The sequence below is a fragment of the Monodelphis domestica genome, chromosome 4 (genome assembly GCF_027887165.1).
Source record: "Monodelphis domestica isolate mMonDom1 chromosome 4, mMonDom1.pri, whole genome shotgun sequence".
Taxonomy (NCBI): Eukaryota; Metazoa; Chordata; class Mammalia; order Didelphimorphia; family Didelphidae; genus Monodelphis; species Monodelphis domestica.
The window spans coordinates 101,135,801-101,151,851 of record NC_077230.1 but is presented as its reverse complement, the minus strand read 5'-3'; the positions used below and the strand labels follow the sequence as shown (position 1 = coordinate 101,151,851).

General features: G+C 39.0%; 1 protein-coding gene across 1 annotated transcript in view; it reads right to left on the bottom strand.

Moving 5' to 3' along the window:
• The window catches only part of ESYT3 (extended synaptotagmin 3), an 83,656-nt gene that overhangs the window by 49,269 nt on the left and 18,336 nt on the right, over positions 1–16,051 (bottom strand). Inside the window, exons 3-4 of the mRNA XM_001375649.4 lie at positions 12,360–12,494; positions 10,034–10,110 (exon numbers count right to left, since the gene is read on the bottom strand). Coding sequence (XP_001375686.1) covers positions 10,034–10,110; positions 12,360–12,494 — 212 coding nt within the window. The remainder of the gene's footprint in view (positions 1–10,033; positions 10,111–12,359; positions 12,495–16,051) is intronic.

Below are 16,051 nucleotides of genomic sequence, written 5' to 3'. Positions count from 1 at the left end.
CCCAGGGTCACACAGCTGGGATTTGTCTGAGGCAGATTTGAACCCAGGACCTCCTATCTTCAGACCTGGATCTCAATCCACTGAGCCACTCAGCTGCTCCCATAAATGGGACTTCTGAAGTTTCATCTAGCCCTAAAATTCAATTACAGAATATTGGAGGGTGTTATTATTCAGTTGTTTCAGGCATGTTGGGCTCTTTGTGACATTGGGGGTTTTCTTGGCAAAGATACTAGAGTGGTTTGCTATTTCCCTCTCTGGTTCATTTGACAGATAAAGAAACTAAGGCAGACAGGGTTAAATGACTTGCCCAGGATCACCCAGCCAATAAGTGTTTGAAGTTGGATTTGCACTCAGAAAGATGAGGTTGCTTTTTTTTTTTTAAAATACCATTAATAGGTTTGTACCCCCAAAGAGATAATAAAGGAAAAATACTTGTACAGAAAGATGAATTTTCCTGATTCTGAGCCTGGCACTCTTATCTACTGAGCCATCTGGCTGCCTATTACATAAAATAAAACCCTGCTTCTCTGAATGGTGAATGAAAGTGTTTGCTTCCCTCCCTTCCTTCCAGTGGCAGGGGACTGTGGTATGGAACACTGTTAGGCTCAGAGGATGTGGTGGTTAATTTTGCTTCATTTTCCTATTCCTTTTTAATTCATTGTTATGAGATGGCATGAGGGTGAGGGAAGAAGAGAGAGGGACGTGGTCAGAAGTGGTGGTGATGTAAAAATAAAAATATATCATTACAAAATTATCATTTTCAAACAAAGAAATATGGAAGAAATATTTCCTTTCATGCACCTAAATTCCTCTTCCTTCAATTTCCTATTCAGTGCACCAACACCCTAACACTCAATAGAAGTATTTGGATTGTTTACAGATTCATTTAATGCATGACCTGAAATATCTTGCCCAGGTTGATGTTTGCATATTAGAGCATGGCTTCTCTGTGTCCCTGGCTTTGTACGGTCCTACACAGTGCCACACACCCAGATGCCTAGTAAAAGGCATTTGGGGTTGACAGTGATGAGAGTCTAAAAACAATTTTCCTATGATCCTATGGTGATATTAACACGGGAAAGGCTTTTTTCTGTGGCTAAAAACTCACCCTTCAATGACTCATTTACTAGTAACTGGATGGATGGGCTAAGTGAGCCTGTGACATCTTTAGATGGATCATGATCCTCAAAGGTAGACTTAAAAAAATAAACAACCCAACCTTACCTTCAGTCTTAGAGTAGATAAGAAGTATGGGTTCCAAGGTAGAAGAGCAATAAGGGCTAGGCAACTAGGGTTAAGTGACTCGCCCAGGGTCATAGCTAGGAAGTATTTGAGGTTGGATTTGAACCCAGGACCTCCTGTCTTCAGGCCTGGTGTTCTATCTATGGAGCCACTTATCTGCCCCAAAGATAGACTTCTAAAAGGACCTGTAAATCATATGATTTCCAATGATAGTCAAAAACTTGAGTTAAGACCACCTGCCAGAAATGCTCTGAAAGAAGACTGCCCTAGATGTCCTCTGAAGTCTCATTGAGATCTACCATTCTATGATAGAAAAAATATAAAATAAAATCTTGCTTCTTTGAAGAGTTCATTAAAGTGGCAAATGACAGGTCCAACCAGTAACAATACTGGTCTTGGGGGCTACAGAACTGGTTCGAGTCCCAGCTCCAGTACTTACTAGCTGTAAGATCCCTAAGCTTCCTGAAGCCCTAGCATCTCACTTGTAAAAGGAGAATACTACTTGCAATGCCTGCCTCACAGAGTTACTATGGAGAAAGCATTTTGCAGACCTCCGGGGACTATATAAATGGGAGTTGTTATTTTGCTTTCCAGTGTCCACCCACTTTTATGAAAGCAGCCCCTCCCTCTCTACCATGCCATCATCATTCCACTGTGGCTTTTATTCTTTAATCCAGCCTTTACTCATACACTCACTGATGAGAATCCTCAGCAAGGTTAAATGCTCAGAAAGTTCTGGTCTATTTGAGGAGACAGTTCTTGGTTTGGGGGCAATATTCTTGTTGATGGGGCTAACCAGAGAAATAGACATGGCAATGCCTGGTATTGTTGATGGTGCGAGACAGCAATGGAGTGATCCATCTCTGACCTAAACTCTAAAATGAATTGAGTTATATATGTAAAAAAACCCCAAACAAATAAAAGTGGGTGAAAGGGAGAAGTTTCTTGAGAATAACTTTTATTTTTTCCCTTTCTTTGTATATCTAGCACTTAGTACAGTACTTGGCTTGTAGAAGATGGTTAATAAATGCTTGCTGACTGACAAAATCTATGTCTTAAACAAGAAGCAGCAAAGGAAATACTTGATCCTTGGAGAAGAAGATGTAATGCCAATAGTGGCAGGGAGAATCGCCTAACTTCTAATTTGTTTCCATCTTCTCCAGTAAGGAAAATGAACATTGTCCTATGATGGACAGAAGAAACTTCATAAAGAGGGAACTCAAGTCTAGAATGGGAAGGATAATAAAATTGTACTTGAGCCTAAGGAAATTCAAGATTCAACAAATGTATGTCTTAATGTGCTGAAGGAACTATTTGTAATCTTGGGGATATCATGGAGCAATTTTAGAAGACTGAAGGTAACCAGGTTCTGTACTAATTCTTAAAAAAGGAGAAAAGAACTGGTGCCTCCAAAGTACATACTAGTAAGCTTGGCACTGATCCCTGCCAAGGATCTAGAAGAGGAAGAGAATATGGGTTTTTAGAAAAAAACTGGATTGGTCTCAGTGTCAACAATTCATGTTACACTAACTTGATTCATTTTTTGGGCAGGGTTAATACACCGATTCTCTGCTAAAATCCTAGCCAATTGCCTCATTATGGTATGGAAATGATTCTTCATTTTTTTGAGGGGGAGGAATCCTTACCTTCTGTCTTAGAATTGATACATGTTGATTCCAAGGTAGAAGAATGGTAAGGGCTAGGCATTTGAGATGAAGGGACTTGCCCAGGATCATACAGCTAGGACATGTCTGAGGTCAGATGTGAACCTAGGACCTCCTGACACCAGTCTTGGCACTCTGCACTGCCACCTAGCCGCCCTGATCCTTGGTTCTTGAGGAACACAAACTTGGCATATCCTACAAAATTGGAAAGGCTTCAAGGATAGGTCTGGTAGCAGACTCTATGCTGACTGTCCTAAAGACTAGCTCAGCTAAGTTCATCACCAGAAGGCTGACAATCAGGTGATATTTTTTTTTTTTCTGTCAGAGTAACTCATGCAACTCTCTACAAAGACTAGGCAGACTTCAGGTCTGCACCTGTGAAACATGTACCCATAGCATTAAAATCACAGATTCTTTTAGTAAATACTCAAGTCAATGGAGTGTTATTGGTAGAATAAAGTTTGATTTCAACAAACTATTTCATAGGCTTTTATAATATTCTTTCAAGTAGATGGTAAAATATAGGTTGGGTGATCAAATTAGCAGATAAATCAATAGCTGTTTGAATTCCAAAAAAATATTAATGGTGTGGTATCACCCAGAAGGTTCTAGCATAGTGCCACTAGAGTCTATCTTTTGATTAGTCTTATTAAAATTTTTTATCAAACATTTGGATGAAAAGGGACATGTCAGATGACCTGGGTTCAAATCCTGTCTCTGCTACCTGTGTGACCTTGGACAAGGCATTTGACTTCTCTGGGCCTCAGTTTCTTCAACTGTAAAATCAAGTTTTTGCCTCCAAGGTCCTTTCTACCTCTAAGTTTATGATTCTATAAAGATATACAAAGAATGTTTATTAAATTTACAAAGCAACAAAGGGCACAATGGGTAACATAAACAAAATTATGTCAACAAATAGGAAGCCTGTATCAAAACTATCAAGTTCAAAGTTAACAAGAGATAATTATAAAGTTCTGTGTTAAGGTTGGAAAAATATACACACAAAATATGTGTGTATGTGTGTGTATGTGTTTATTTCTCACCTAAATAGCTTCCAGAAAATGTGTCTTCTAGTCTGTAGTTTTATATGTATATATAGAACTTTTTAGGACTTCCCAACTCCCAATCCCTATATATATGTATATGCAGACTAGAAGAGACGTTTTCTGGAAGCTATTTGGGTGAGAAATATCTAGGATTTTTTAAAAACCCTTACCTTCTGTCTTGGAACCAATATTGGTTCCAAGGCAGAAGAGTGGTAAGGGCTAGGCAATGGGGGTCAAGTGACTTGCCCAGGGTCACACAGCTGGGAAGTATCTAAGACCAGATTTGAACCTAGGACCTCCCATCTCTAGGCCTGGCTCCCAATCCATTGAACTACCCAACTGCCCCCATCTAGGGTTTTTAAAGTAATGCTAACTAACTGTGCATTATTTATAGAACACATCATCTGACTCAATAATTGAGGAATGGATGAAAAATATGAATTTAATAAAATATTACTGTGCTGTAAGAAATGACAAAAGTCATGGAATCAAAGAAACTAGGTGTTAATTAAAATTCTCTTGAGAGACTATTTTTTTGGGTAAGAATATGTTTACTGATTATATCAGGCTTATTGGTTAGGCCAACATCATAACTAATAAAGGGATCTAGGTGCTCTTAGGATCAGGGATCTTCTGAGCTACATCAGGCAGCCTAATAAATAGATTTTTAGGAACTCATTATTCAGCCCCTCCCTTGAGCATCCCAAAGCATCTTTAACTGGTGATAATTAATTGAGGTAATCCATCAAGCTATCTACCACTCTCTATCCTCATAGGTAGACAGGTCATATAGGCTGGGAAAAAACCCTTGTCTTCATTCAATAATCAAATTCTGTTAAAAGTGAAAACATTTCTTTGGGAGAAAGACAAAGAAAATGCAAAAACCAGCAAACTAGATGAAATCTCTGACCCAGATCCCATTCACAGGGATACACAGTAATTTTTCCTATTATACAGGAATTAGTACAATATATGAAAAAATAATTCTCACATGGGAAAGACTGGAATGAACCAATGTAGAGCAAAGTGAGCATAATTTATGCGATAATGAAGACAAACAACTTTGAAAGACTTGAGAACTCCAGTAAATGCAATAACAAACTACATCTTCATATGACTGAGGATTAAGCACTCAAATCAAAAAAGTGGAGAGAGAAAAGAAAAGAGCATTGGGGGAAATTTAACAATATACAGCAGAGACAGAGAGGAGTCCAGAGGGAGTCACTGAGAAACAGGGCAATGTTGGTTCACCCATATTAAATTTAATATAATAAAAGGAAAAAGCTATGAGTAGTAGATATATAGGTCTATGTACAATCCTCTCCTCTTATTTTTTGGTCTTTTTAATGTTAAAGGTAATACTCACACACATACATAATGTGTATGTACATGTGTGTGGTAGGTATGTGTGCATATTTGTATGTGTATAGAAAACATATATGACTAGTTCAAGGCATAGAAAGTTTGTACTGAATTATATAGAAATTTGAAATATACATATATATATATATATATAAATTAGTCCTAATTTGTGTTAAAACTGTATATGATAGCTAAGAGTTTCTTTAAAGAAAAAAGATCAGGATGGTGAGGGATTTGGAGACCACAACCCACAAGAAACAAATGAAATAAGGAGGGAGGGAGGAAGGAAGGAAGGAAGGGAAGAAAGAAGGAAGGAAGGAAGGAAGGAAGGAAGGAAGGGAAGAGAGAAAGGAAGGAAGGAAGGGAGGAAAGAAGAAAGGAAGGAAGGGAAGAGAGAAAGGAAGGAAGGAAGGGAGGAAGGAAGGAAGGGAGGAAGGAAGGAAGGAAGGAAGGAAGGGAGGAAGGAAGGAAGGAAGGAAGGAAAGAAGGAAGGAAGGAAAGAAGGAAAGAAGGAAGGGAAGAGAGAAAGGAAGGAAGGGAGGAAAGAAGGAAGGAAAGAAGGAGGAAGGAAGGAAGGAAGGAAGGAAGGAAGGAAGGAAGGAAGGAAGGAAGGAAGGAAGGAAGGAAGGAAGGAAGGGAAGAGAGAAAGCAAGGAAGGGAGGAAAGAAGGAAGGAAGGAAGGAAGGAAAGAAGGAAGGAAGAAGAGAAAGAAGGAAGGAGGGAAGGAGAGAAGGAAGGAAGAAAGGAAGGAAGTCCTGTCCAAGACAATCTTGGACTCTGGGAGGTTGAGCTTGACAACTTCTAAGATGCCTTCCAACTATAAATTCTATTGTCTAGTTAGTTAATGGTTCCCCACCCAGCTACTCAGTAACCAGAAATTCCCAAACTGCCATACATTCTCATGTGTTTAATAAGCTAACACATTATTCTGTATGAATGTTCTAGGAATCTGGTTCCTTCCACCTAGCAAAGTATTCTCAATTCAGGAACCTTGGCTAAGAACAGGAAATATGACACCCAAGGAGGGAGTGGTTGGCTTTAGAAACCTTTGGCATTTCTTTTTTCATTGAAGGACAATTCAGATCTCATCCCTTCTAGGAAAACTTCCTGGATTAAATCTCCTCATAGTTTATTACTAACCTTATTCACAACAGTAATTCTTACACAAACTGCTGACTTAATAATTATGAATGAGAATGTATTCCTGTTTTTTAAATATCTACCCACCAAGTTATGTAAGAGTAGGATGCAAATTCTCATAATTCCAGATTTGGGATCCCTGGAATGTCAAGGGAATCACTACTGATGATGATTTTGGGCTGAACTCTCTGTTTCATGTCAGGAAAAATATGAAAGAGAGGAGACAACCTCTGATTTATTCTTATTGAAACAATACAAATTACTGCACAAAACAGAAGAAGCAGGGATGGAATTTTATACAATAAATCAATTGTGGCATTAGAAAGACCCCTGGATTTAAAATCAGAGGTCCTGTGTTCAAAATTTTCTCCCCATCTCCGTCTCTCAAAAATATTGTATGGCAAAGGAACCCCAAAAAGATCTTAATAGACTAGGTTAGAATAGGGTTTGGCATATGGGCCAAAACCAGCCTGTGGGCTGAGAGAACCAAGAATTGTTTTTACATTTTAAAATAATTTTTACTATATTTAAAAATGTAACAAACATTCTTAGTTTTTAAACCACACAACTCCTCCCCCTTCCCCCAAAACTGGTAGCAAGCTCCGGTTTTCATTTGCCTACTCAGACACTAGAATAATGGGCCAAATCCAGTAAAATCAAATTTGATAATGATCAATGTAAATTCTTATACCTGGGTTCAAAAAATCAGGTTCACCAGTAAAAAGTGGGAGAGGCCTGGATAGGAAGAATTTTAAAAAGATATAGAATTGCAAAATCAATATGAGACAAGCATGGGAATAAAAAAAGTTAAAGCTAGACCAAAGTGAGCAGAAGATGTATAATTTCTAAAAGTAAGGAGAAAATAGTGCTACTGCTTTAGTGAGAATAGGTTGCATCTAGTTCAGAGTACCATATTTTGGGAAAAACACTGATAAACTAAAGAGGCAACCATGTTAATGAAGGACCTCAACTTCACACTATTTGAGGAAAAATTGAAGGACTGGCAATCCTTGGTTTGGAGAAGATTTAGGGGGGAAATGCCAATTATGCGGTACAGTGGATAGAGTGCTAGACCTAGAGTCAAAAAGTTTCATCTTCTTGACTTCAAGTCCAATCTCTGACACTTAATAGCTATGTTACCCTAGGCAAGTCACTTAACCCTGTTTGCCTCAGTTTATTCATCTGTAAATAAGCCAGAAAAGTAAATGCTAAACCACTCCAGTATCTTTGCCAAGAAAGGCCTAGTTGGGATCACAGTTGGATATGGCTGAAAAAATGACTCAACCAAAGAATTGTACATATAAAAAATCCAGCAAACACAAAGGTCTGAGAAATGGATAATGGGAAAAAAATCAATGCTTTAATCAATGCTTTGAGTATGTTTAGGATACCAGAGGATTTATAGGACATAACTGTGTCATTTTTTAGTAAGAATATAGTCAGAAAAGACTTTGGAATGTAACCAGATTAAGAATGTAGTCCCAGGGTAGTATCTGAGTAATTATCTTAAGTGTGTGTATTCCTATCAATCATGAGTGTTACTATATAAATCCTAAGTATGTGATTATACATTATGTTATTTTTAATATTAAATAAATTCATAGGGCTAAAAGACTAGAGAAGTCTTAGAAGACCATAAGGGATGGAATGAAGTCTCAGAGGGTTGGGTATTTCTCAGAAAGAGGAAACTGGCAAAGAGATCATTAGAAAAAGGGAAAAGGACCTACTTGTACAAAAATATTTATAACAGCTCTTTTTGTGGTGGCAAAGAATTGAAAACAGAGGGGATGCCCATCATTTGGGGAACAATTTGTGGCATATGTTGGTGATGGAATACTATTGTGCCATTAGAATGATAAGCAAGATGATTTCAGAAAAAGCTGGAAAGAACTACATGAACTGATATAGAGTGAAAAAAGCAGAACCAGGAGAACAGTGTCCATAGTAAAAGCAATATTGTACAATGATCAACTGTGAAAGACTCCGCTACTCTCAGCAATACAATGATCCAAGACAATTCTGAAGGACTGATGACAAAGAATGTTCTCCATCTCCCAAGAAAGAACTGATGGAGTTGGAATGCGGATCAAAGCATGCCATCCTTCACAGTAGTTTATTTGTTTTTTTATTCTGGGGTTTGGGTTTTATATTTGTATTCTCTTACAGCAATGACCAATATGGAAGTATGTTTTACATGATAATACATGTACAACCCAGATCAAATTGCTTACTGCCTCTAAGAAGAGGGAAGGAAGGGAGGGTGGGGTCTTATAATTTCAGAAAACATTTTGAAAATTGTTATTATATGTAATTGGGAATAGAAAATATCTTGCAATAAAAAAGAGAAGAAATAGAGGGTTGGGGATTTACTGTGGAGGACAAACAGGAAACTATCAAAGAGTATATATTTCGCAGCTAGGGGTCTCAGACTTCAAACTGGAAAGTCTGCAGATCTCAGGGCTCTGTGATTTTCTTGCTCGTATAAAGCCAGATCTTTGCCCAGAAGGGTTTCTCAGTCTCTTTTCTTTCAAAACACATCACCCATTACCCACCACTCTAATCAACTGCTCATGTTGTCATTTTACAAAACACCTCTCTCCCCTACAATTCCCACAAATCCTTCACTTTCCCCCATCTTTTTATTCTATTTCAGGGTTTGAAAGAATTGGCTCCACCACTACCAGCACAAGAGCTCCCAAGAGTGTCCCTCCATCCTTTCTCCCAGGCAGCACTACCTTCCAATGCTAAATGCACAGCACAGGATGGAAAGATCAATTTGTTTCCTTGCTTTGATTTTGTTGTTGTTTTGGATGGAGCCTGTGATCTCATTGGCTTTGGAAGTCCTGATGAGGAAACTCCTCATTACAAAGTAGATGAAACCTGTCTGCAATTCATAGTTTTAGAGCATTGCAGGGGCCACTGAGGATGTAAGTTATTTCCTCAGCCCCAGACCTAGCCAGGATGTTTCAGAGCAAAGACTGGGAACTCACTCACCTCTCTCAGCCACCATCCACACCAAGCTTGCTCTTAAATATTTGGTTTTCTGGAAGAAGGATTACTGCCTCAGGGCCAGGGTCTGATTCGAAGTCAGAGCCATAGTTTGTCATTCTTCTTTTAGTGACTATCCATTAGGTTGAATCATTAATCTCTATTTGGCTTCCCGCATGTACTTATCCCAGTCTCCTCAGTCCTCAAAGATGTGTTCTGGACAAAGGAGGATGGACCTTCCTTTAAGTAGTTCAATCAACTTATTGGGTTCCTGGTGCTAAAACAAAGCACCCAGTTTTCAGCCTCATGTAAGATACTGTACCTTTAAAGTACTGTACTTAGTTGGGGCAGCTAGGTGGAGCAGTCAGGATAGAGAATCAGGTCTAAAGCCTGGAAGTGCTGGGTTCAAACGTGACCAGATGCTTACTAGTTGTGGGATCCTGGTTAAGTCACTTAATACCAATTGCCTAGCCCTTACTGCTCTTCTGCCTTGGAATTGATAATTTTAAGACAGAAGGTAAAGGTTTAAAAACATTTAAAAAAATAAGTACTGTGCTTAGTCTATATTCCCAGCAGCCCCAGCTACATTACCATATCTGCAGGTCTAGGATGATCCGTCTTCGATTGCACTGGTTAGTGTGAGCCTTCACACCATTGACCTTGGGGCACTGAAAAAGAATGATGGAGAGGTCACTGCAGAGGACCCCACAACTCATTCTACTGGAAAAGGCAATAAAAACAATAATGGTCACAGGTCACTGACAATCCAGATGAAGTGCAAACAGAAAAATCAAAGTAGATCCTCTACTTTCCCATTTTGATTTGCTTTTGATTCACCTCAGTTTCCAGTGTATGACCATCTTCTCCCCCACATCTCTATCAGGATTTATCCTTCATTAAAAATAAAGTTATAGAATTTAGGGTTGAAAGGTTGAAAGGGGATCTAGTCCTTAATACCTTCTTTTAATGAATTGAGGATCAGGGGAAGTGAAGGTCAAAGGCATGGGGGGAGGAGGAGGGGGAAGGGAGAGGAAAAAAGAGAGAGAAAAAGAGAGGGAGGGAGAGAGGAGAGAGAAAGAAAAAGAGACAGAGACAGAGAATGAGAGAGATTGCGTGCGTGCGTGCATGCGTGCGTGCGTGCGTGTGTGTGTGAAGTCACCCAATCAGTAAATGGCAAAGTTGCCATTTGAATCCAGGTCCTATGCTTTGGAATCAGTGTTCAGTATACCATAAAAATATGAATATTTCCTCATTTTACACATGAAGAAAATTAATGTCAAAGAGTCTGTATATTCATGCTTACATAAGCGAAAATGCCAAAGTCAGAATTTGAACTCAAGTCTCTCTCTTCCCACAAAATCTTATACTCTCTCTACTATTTTCCCTCTCTCCAACCCATTCCTGTCCCCAGGCAAGGAAGGACCAAGAGCCATCTGGATTGGCAGGACACCCTCTCTCCTTTCATCTCATTCACTTTTTCCCCTCTGCCTTCTTTCACTTTTATCCCAACTTCCACCTATCCATCCTGGCTTCTCTTCAAGATGTTTGCTACAAAAAGGTGCAATTAAAAGAACAACAGGAATTGGCAGTAGGGTGGAGGAAGTAAGGGAATAAAGTAAAGCCATTGTTGAGTTTGGTTTAATTGATGTAAGAGACTAAGAATTCTATATCTGCTACTGTTTGAATTATTTTGCTCTCTGTCATCTCTACTAACATCAATGGAGCTGTATTTATTTATCTAAACAAATAGGCAACTAAAAATGTCCCTTCTAAAACTTCAGTACTTTTGAACCCTTCTTTTATATGCTTTTATATGATTTTCCTTTGAAAGGAACCATGCATTATCCATCTTTGTTCTCACCAGGACCTAGCATGATGTCTTGTACAATGTAGAAGTTTAATAGAAGTTGGCTGAATTACTGTCTAACGGGCTAATGAGTTCCTAGGAATCATGTCTCCCAAAGGCACCTTATATCAATAATTTTATTAGAGTCACTGGACAGAGAGAGCCTGATTCACAAGACAGAGCTCCACTTCTAAGGTCAGGAAGAAGAAGAAGAGCCCAGCCACTCAGGATGAGCTTAGAATGCAACTTCCTTGAGGACAGCCACTATTTTTTCACTTTGCTCTTGTATCTCCAGTGCCTGGCACATGAATTAGATTAGATTCATTAAGGAAGCCTGGAATAGTGGATAAGACACCACTGGACTTAAAGTAAAGAAGATGCTGTTAAGCTGGGTCCAACTCTTCATGACTCCGTGGATCCCAGCACACCAACTCTACCCATGAGATTTTCTTGGCAAAGATACTGGTTTGCCATTTCCTTCCCAATGTGTTAAAGCAAACAGAGGTTAAGGGACTTGCTCAGGGTCACAGAGGTAGTATCTGAGGATGGATTTGAACTCATGTTTTCCTGACTCCAGGCCCAGAGCTCCATTCACTGAGTCACCTAGCTGCCCAAAGTCAAGAAGACCTAGGTTCAAATCTTACCTTCAATACTTATGATCCTGAGAAAGACACCTTGAGGAAAAACACTTCTCTGAGTCTCAGTGTCCTTATTTGTAAAATGGGATTAATAATATTTGTAGTGCCTTTCTCATAAAGCTGTTGTGAGGATTATATGGTAAAGCCTTTTGTGAACTTTATAGCACTATCTTTATTATTATTTAGCTAATTACAGTTAAATCTGACTCTTTGTGACCCCATTTAGGGTTTTCTTGGCAAAGATAATAGAGTGGTAACTGAGGCAAATCAGGTTAAGTGACTTATCTAGAGTCACACAGCTAGATAGTGTCTAAAGCCAGATTTGAACTAAGGAAGAGGAGTCCTTAACTATCCACTGTGGCCCCCAGCTGCCCAAGGATGAGGGTAGGAAGTCTGAAAACAATCCAGTACTTAAATAAAGGAATGCACCAACCTTTTGTCCAAAGTTCAGCTTGGTAAAGGTGAACGTTTTCAGATGGACACTCTTTTCTCTGATCTTTGGCTCTAGTTTTTCTCGAAGTTTCTTCTCCATAATCATGCCAAGGTAGGGCCAGGTCTGTGCTATGATCTACAGCGTGAAGAAGACACACACACATACACACAGAGTGAGATTGCCATCACATCAAACTGATGATCAAGGGCTATCCAGGTCCTAATTCTTAGTAATTCTATCAAGATTCTTGAATTGACTCAAACAATCTTATAACCTCTAAGCAGCTCACACAGTCTCTCAGGTCTGCTAAGTGAACACAGCCAGATCCAAAGGACTTTCAATTCTGAATAGCAGGAAAAGGGCTGCCCTGCTCACATCCTAACTTAAGACAGTGGAAAGAACCATAGTCTGGGGATCAGGAGAGCTGAGTTCTAGCTCTTCTTGGCTTGGCCATTTGCTGGCTGTGTGCCTTCAGTGAGCTACCTGACCTCTCTTGATTTGTTTCTTCATATGTCAGTCAAGTGGGTTCAAGCTGATGATCTCAAAGGTCTCTTTTGCTCTAGGAATAATGTATTTAAACCAACAAATACCATTTAGATCATCATCATCCACAACAATAACAATAGCAAAACTTTTGTAAAGCTCCCACTATATGCCAGACATTGTGTGAAGCACTTTGCAATTATTATTTCATTTGATCTTTACAAGAACCCTGGGAGGTAGGAGCTATTATTGTTCTCATATTAGAGGTAAAGAAACTGAGGCAGGCAGAGGTTAAATGACTTGTCCAAGGTAACACAGCTAGTAAGGATCTAGGGTTGGGAGTATGGGATTTTTACTTTTGAGGATCCTTGGGCTTTTAGAAGGATTAGTGATCTTGCATTTCTTTTTTGAAACCATTTCACTGTCCATATCAGCTTTTTCACTTGACTCTCTCTCAAACCTGTCCTTGGAGGGAAATGAGAAGACCTAATTTTTAAGGGTTACAGATTTAGAGCTGGAAGGGAATTGAGAAGATCTAATACCCCACTCTATTTAAAAGATGAGGAAACTGAGAAAGTCCTAGTAGGGTTAAGTGATTTGTTCCAATCACACAGCTAGCAAAAGGCAAAGTAGAGATTAAAATCCATGCTTATTGATTAAAATCTGGAACTATTACCACTGTCATTGCAAAGTCAATAATGCCAATCTCCTCCAAGACTGTCCAACTTAAGGCAAGTTTTAGCTATTAAATTCTTGTTCTTCAAAGATGCCCCTAGAGGTCTTATGAACATATTTTGTCTCTCATTGAGCAATAGTCCTATCAATGCAATAAACTACAAACTTTGCATTCTTCATATTTCCTTTAAAAAAACTTTTAAATTTGGTTTTGACTCCTCTGATTGGTACCCCTACTTATGAACCTAATCTTCTCTTTGACGACTTCCGAGACAGAACTACTCTCCCAACCTCTATGACTAACTCTACCAGTAAAAAGAAGGAAAACTCTAACCTCTAGTCAGAGATACAGGAATATTGAGGGCAGGGGTTCCAAACCTTTTTTTATGGTATGGATCATTCACCAGTCTGGTGGAGTCTCTGGCTTTTTATATAACCCCATAAGATTTTTTGTTTGTTTGTTTTAAGCCCTTATCTTCTGTCTCAGAATCAATACTATGTATTGGTTCTAGGTGGTAAGGTCTAGGCAATGGGGGTCAAGTGACTTGCCCAGGGTCACACAGCTAAGAAATATCTGAGGCCAGATTTTGAACCTAGGACCTCTTGTCCCCCCAAAATAAAATACATAGGATTACAAAGAATATTAATTATGTTGAAATAAAGTTATCGAAATATTTTTTAAAACACCAACAAGTTAATGGACCTCAGATTAAGAACCCTTGCTAGGATTAATGTATCAGAAAGCAAGTCAAGCCACTAGTCACATGAAACCTCCTTTTTCCTGGGGTTACCAATAGATAAAGTAAGCAGAGTGTGAAATTAAAGTGCTAGCTAGAAGGGCTGGTAGCTATCTAAAGGTCTCCTCCTTATTTTTAACTTTAATCTCACATTCTGAAACAGAAATGCTTCCAGTATCTTAATCCCATGGAGGCATAATAATAGTAAAATGGTTTAAAAAAGTAAAAATTAAGCCAGCAGCCCTGGATAGACCTTCTATCATTAACCACTTGGGTAACCTTAAGCAAGGGTCAGTCATTTTGGAGTTTCATTTTCTCCCCAGTAAAACAGAGATAACAACCCTTTTCCCACCTACAACACAGAGAGGAAACATCTAGGTAAATATGATGCTATGCAATGCAGTAAAAAACAACATAGCTGATTGGCTTATCTGATTTGTGTGTGTGTGTTCAGTGGAAATAAAGAACTGGATAGAAGGTTGTCTCTGAAAAGCCTGGATGGGGAGAGAGAAAGTTCCTATCCTATGTGGCCTTCCAGGAAAGGCTACTGACAAGAGCTATCCTGTGTAACTGGGCTATATGAGTACCATGAGATAGATGAAAGGGAAAAGAAAAAAGAGGAACGGGGCAAGAGAAAGAAGTAATGTCAATGACCAACTGATTAGCTGAAGCAGCTAAAGGAGATGAGGCAGGATGGGATAGTGGAGAGAGAAGGGTCTTTGAAGTCAGAAGACTTGGGTTTGAATCCTGACCCAACTGTTTGCCACCTGTGTGATCTTGGGCAGGGCCTTGCTTTCCTCATTTGTAAAATGAGGCATTTGGAGCTGAGGATTTTCCAACTCTTAAAATCCAGTGAGGGGCATTATGGTACCCAGCTGGTACTCAACAAATGCTTGATTATTCTTGCAAAGTCAAAAGAACTAGAGAAAATCCCTCAGTGTATTGAAGCCCCCATGATGATCTTAAAGGAGAAAGTGGGCATGGGTTAGATAATATGGTTAGTCACGGAGGGGCTGAAGTCTGTATCTTTGAAACAAATAGCCATTGACAGGCATTTCTGAAATGCCTACTATGTGTCAGGTGTTAGGTGTTATGGATACTAGGATGTAAAAAGACTCTGCCTTCAGGAATCTTGCATTCAACCTGGGAAAATAGAATATATATACATGTATGTATATGTGAACTACACTCAGAGATTCTGCTAGACCCCTGACATATTGGGATAATGCAATAATTACCTAATGATCACAAGAATAAAAGCCAAGGAGATCTGATGTCTTGGCAGATGAATGAATGAACATCCCTTTCAGAAGGTTTTGAATTGCTTTGGCTTTTGCCCTCTCACCCAGGTAGAAACTAGATTTTTTTCTGCCTTGGGGACCTCAAATATTAGTCTTTTCTATTTGTCATTTGTAGGCTATAGAAATTACACAGACAGAAATTTGTGAATTAACTTGAAGTGTTTGGGAGAAGAAAATAAACATTCTCATGACGTGGGGGGGGTACATAGCTCATAGGGTCATAGATTTAGAGTCTTCATAGATTTAGGGACTTCAAAGGTCATCAAGGACAAATCCATTATTTTACAGATGAGGAAACCCAGAGGGGTTAAGTGACCAGCCCAAAGCTGACAAGTCACAGAGCTAGGATTTGAACCCAGGTCCTCTGACTGCAAATGTTCTTTACATTATAGGACACTGCCTTTCTGAAAAACCAGAAGCTAATTATCCTTTAGGGAAAAGCTACTTTTTCCAAGTTCAAGGTACTATTAAGATCAGAATATCAAATGAAGATATC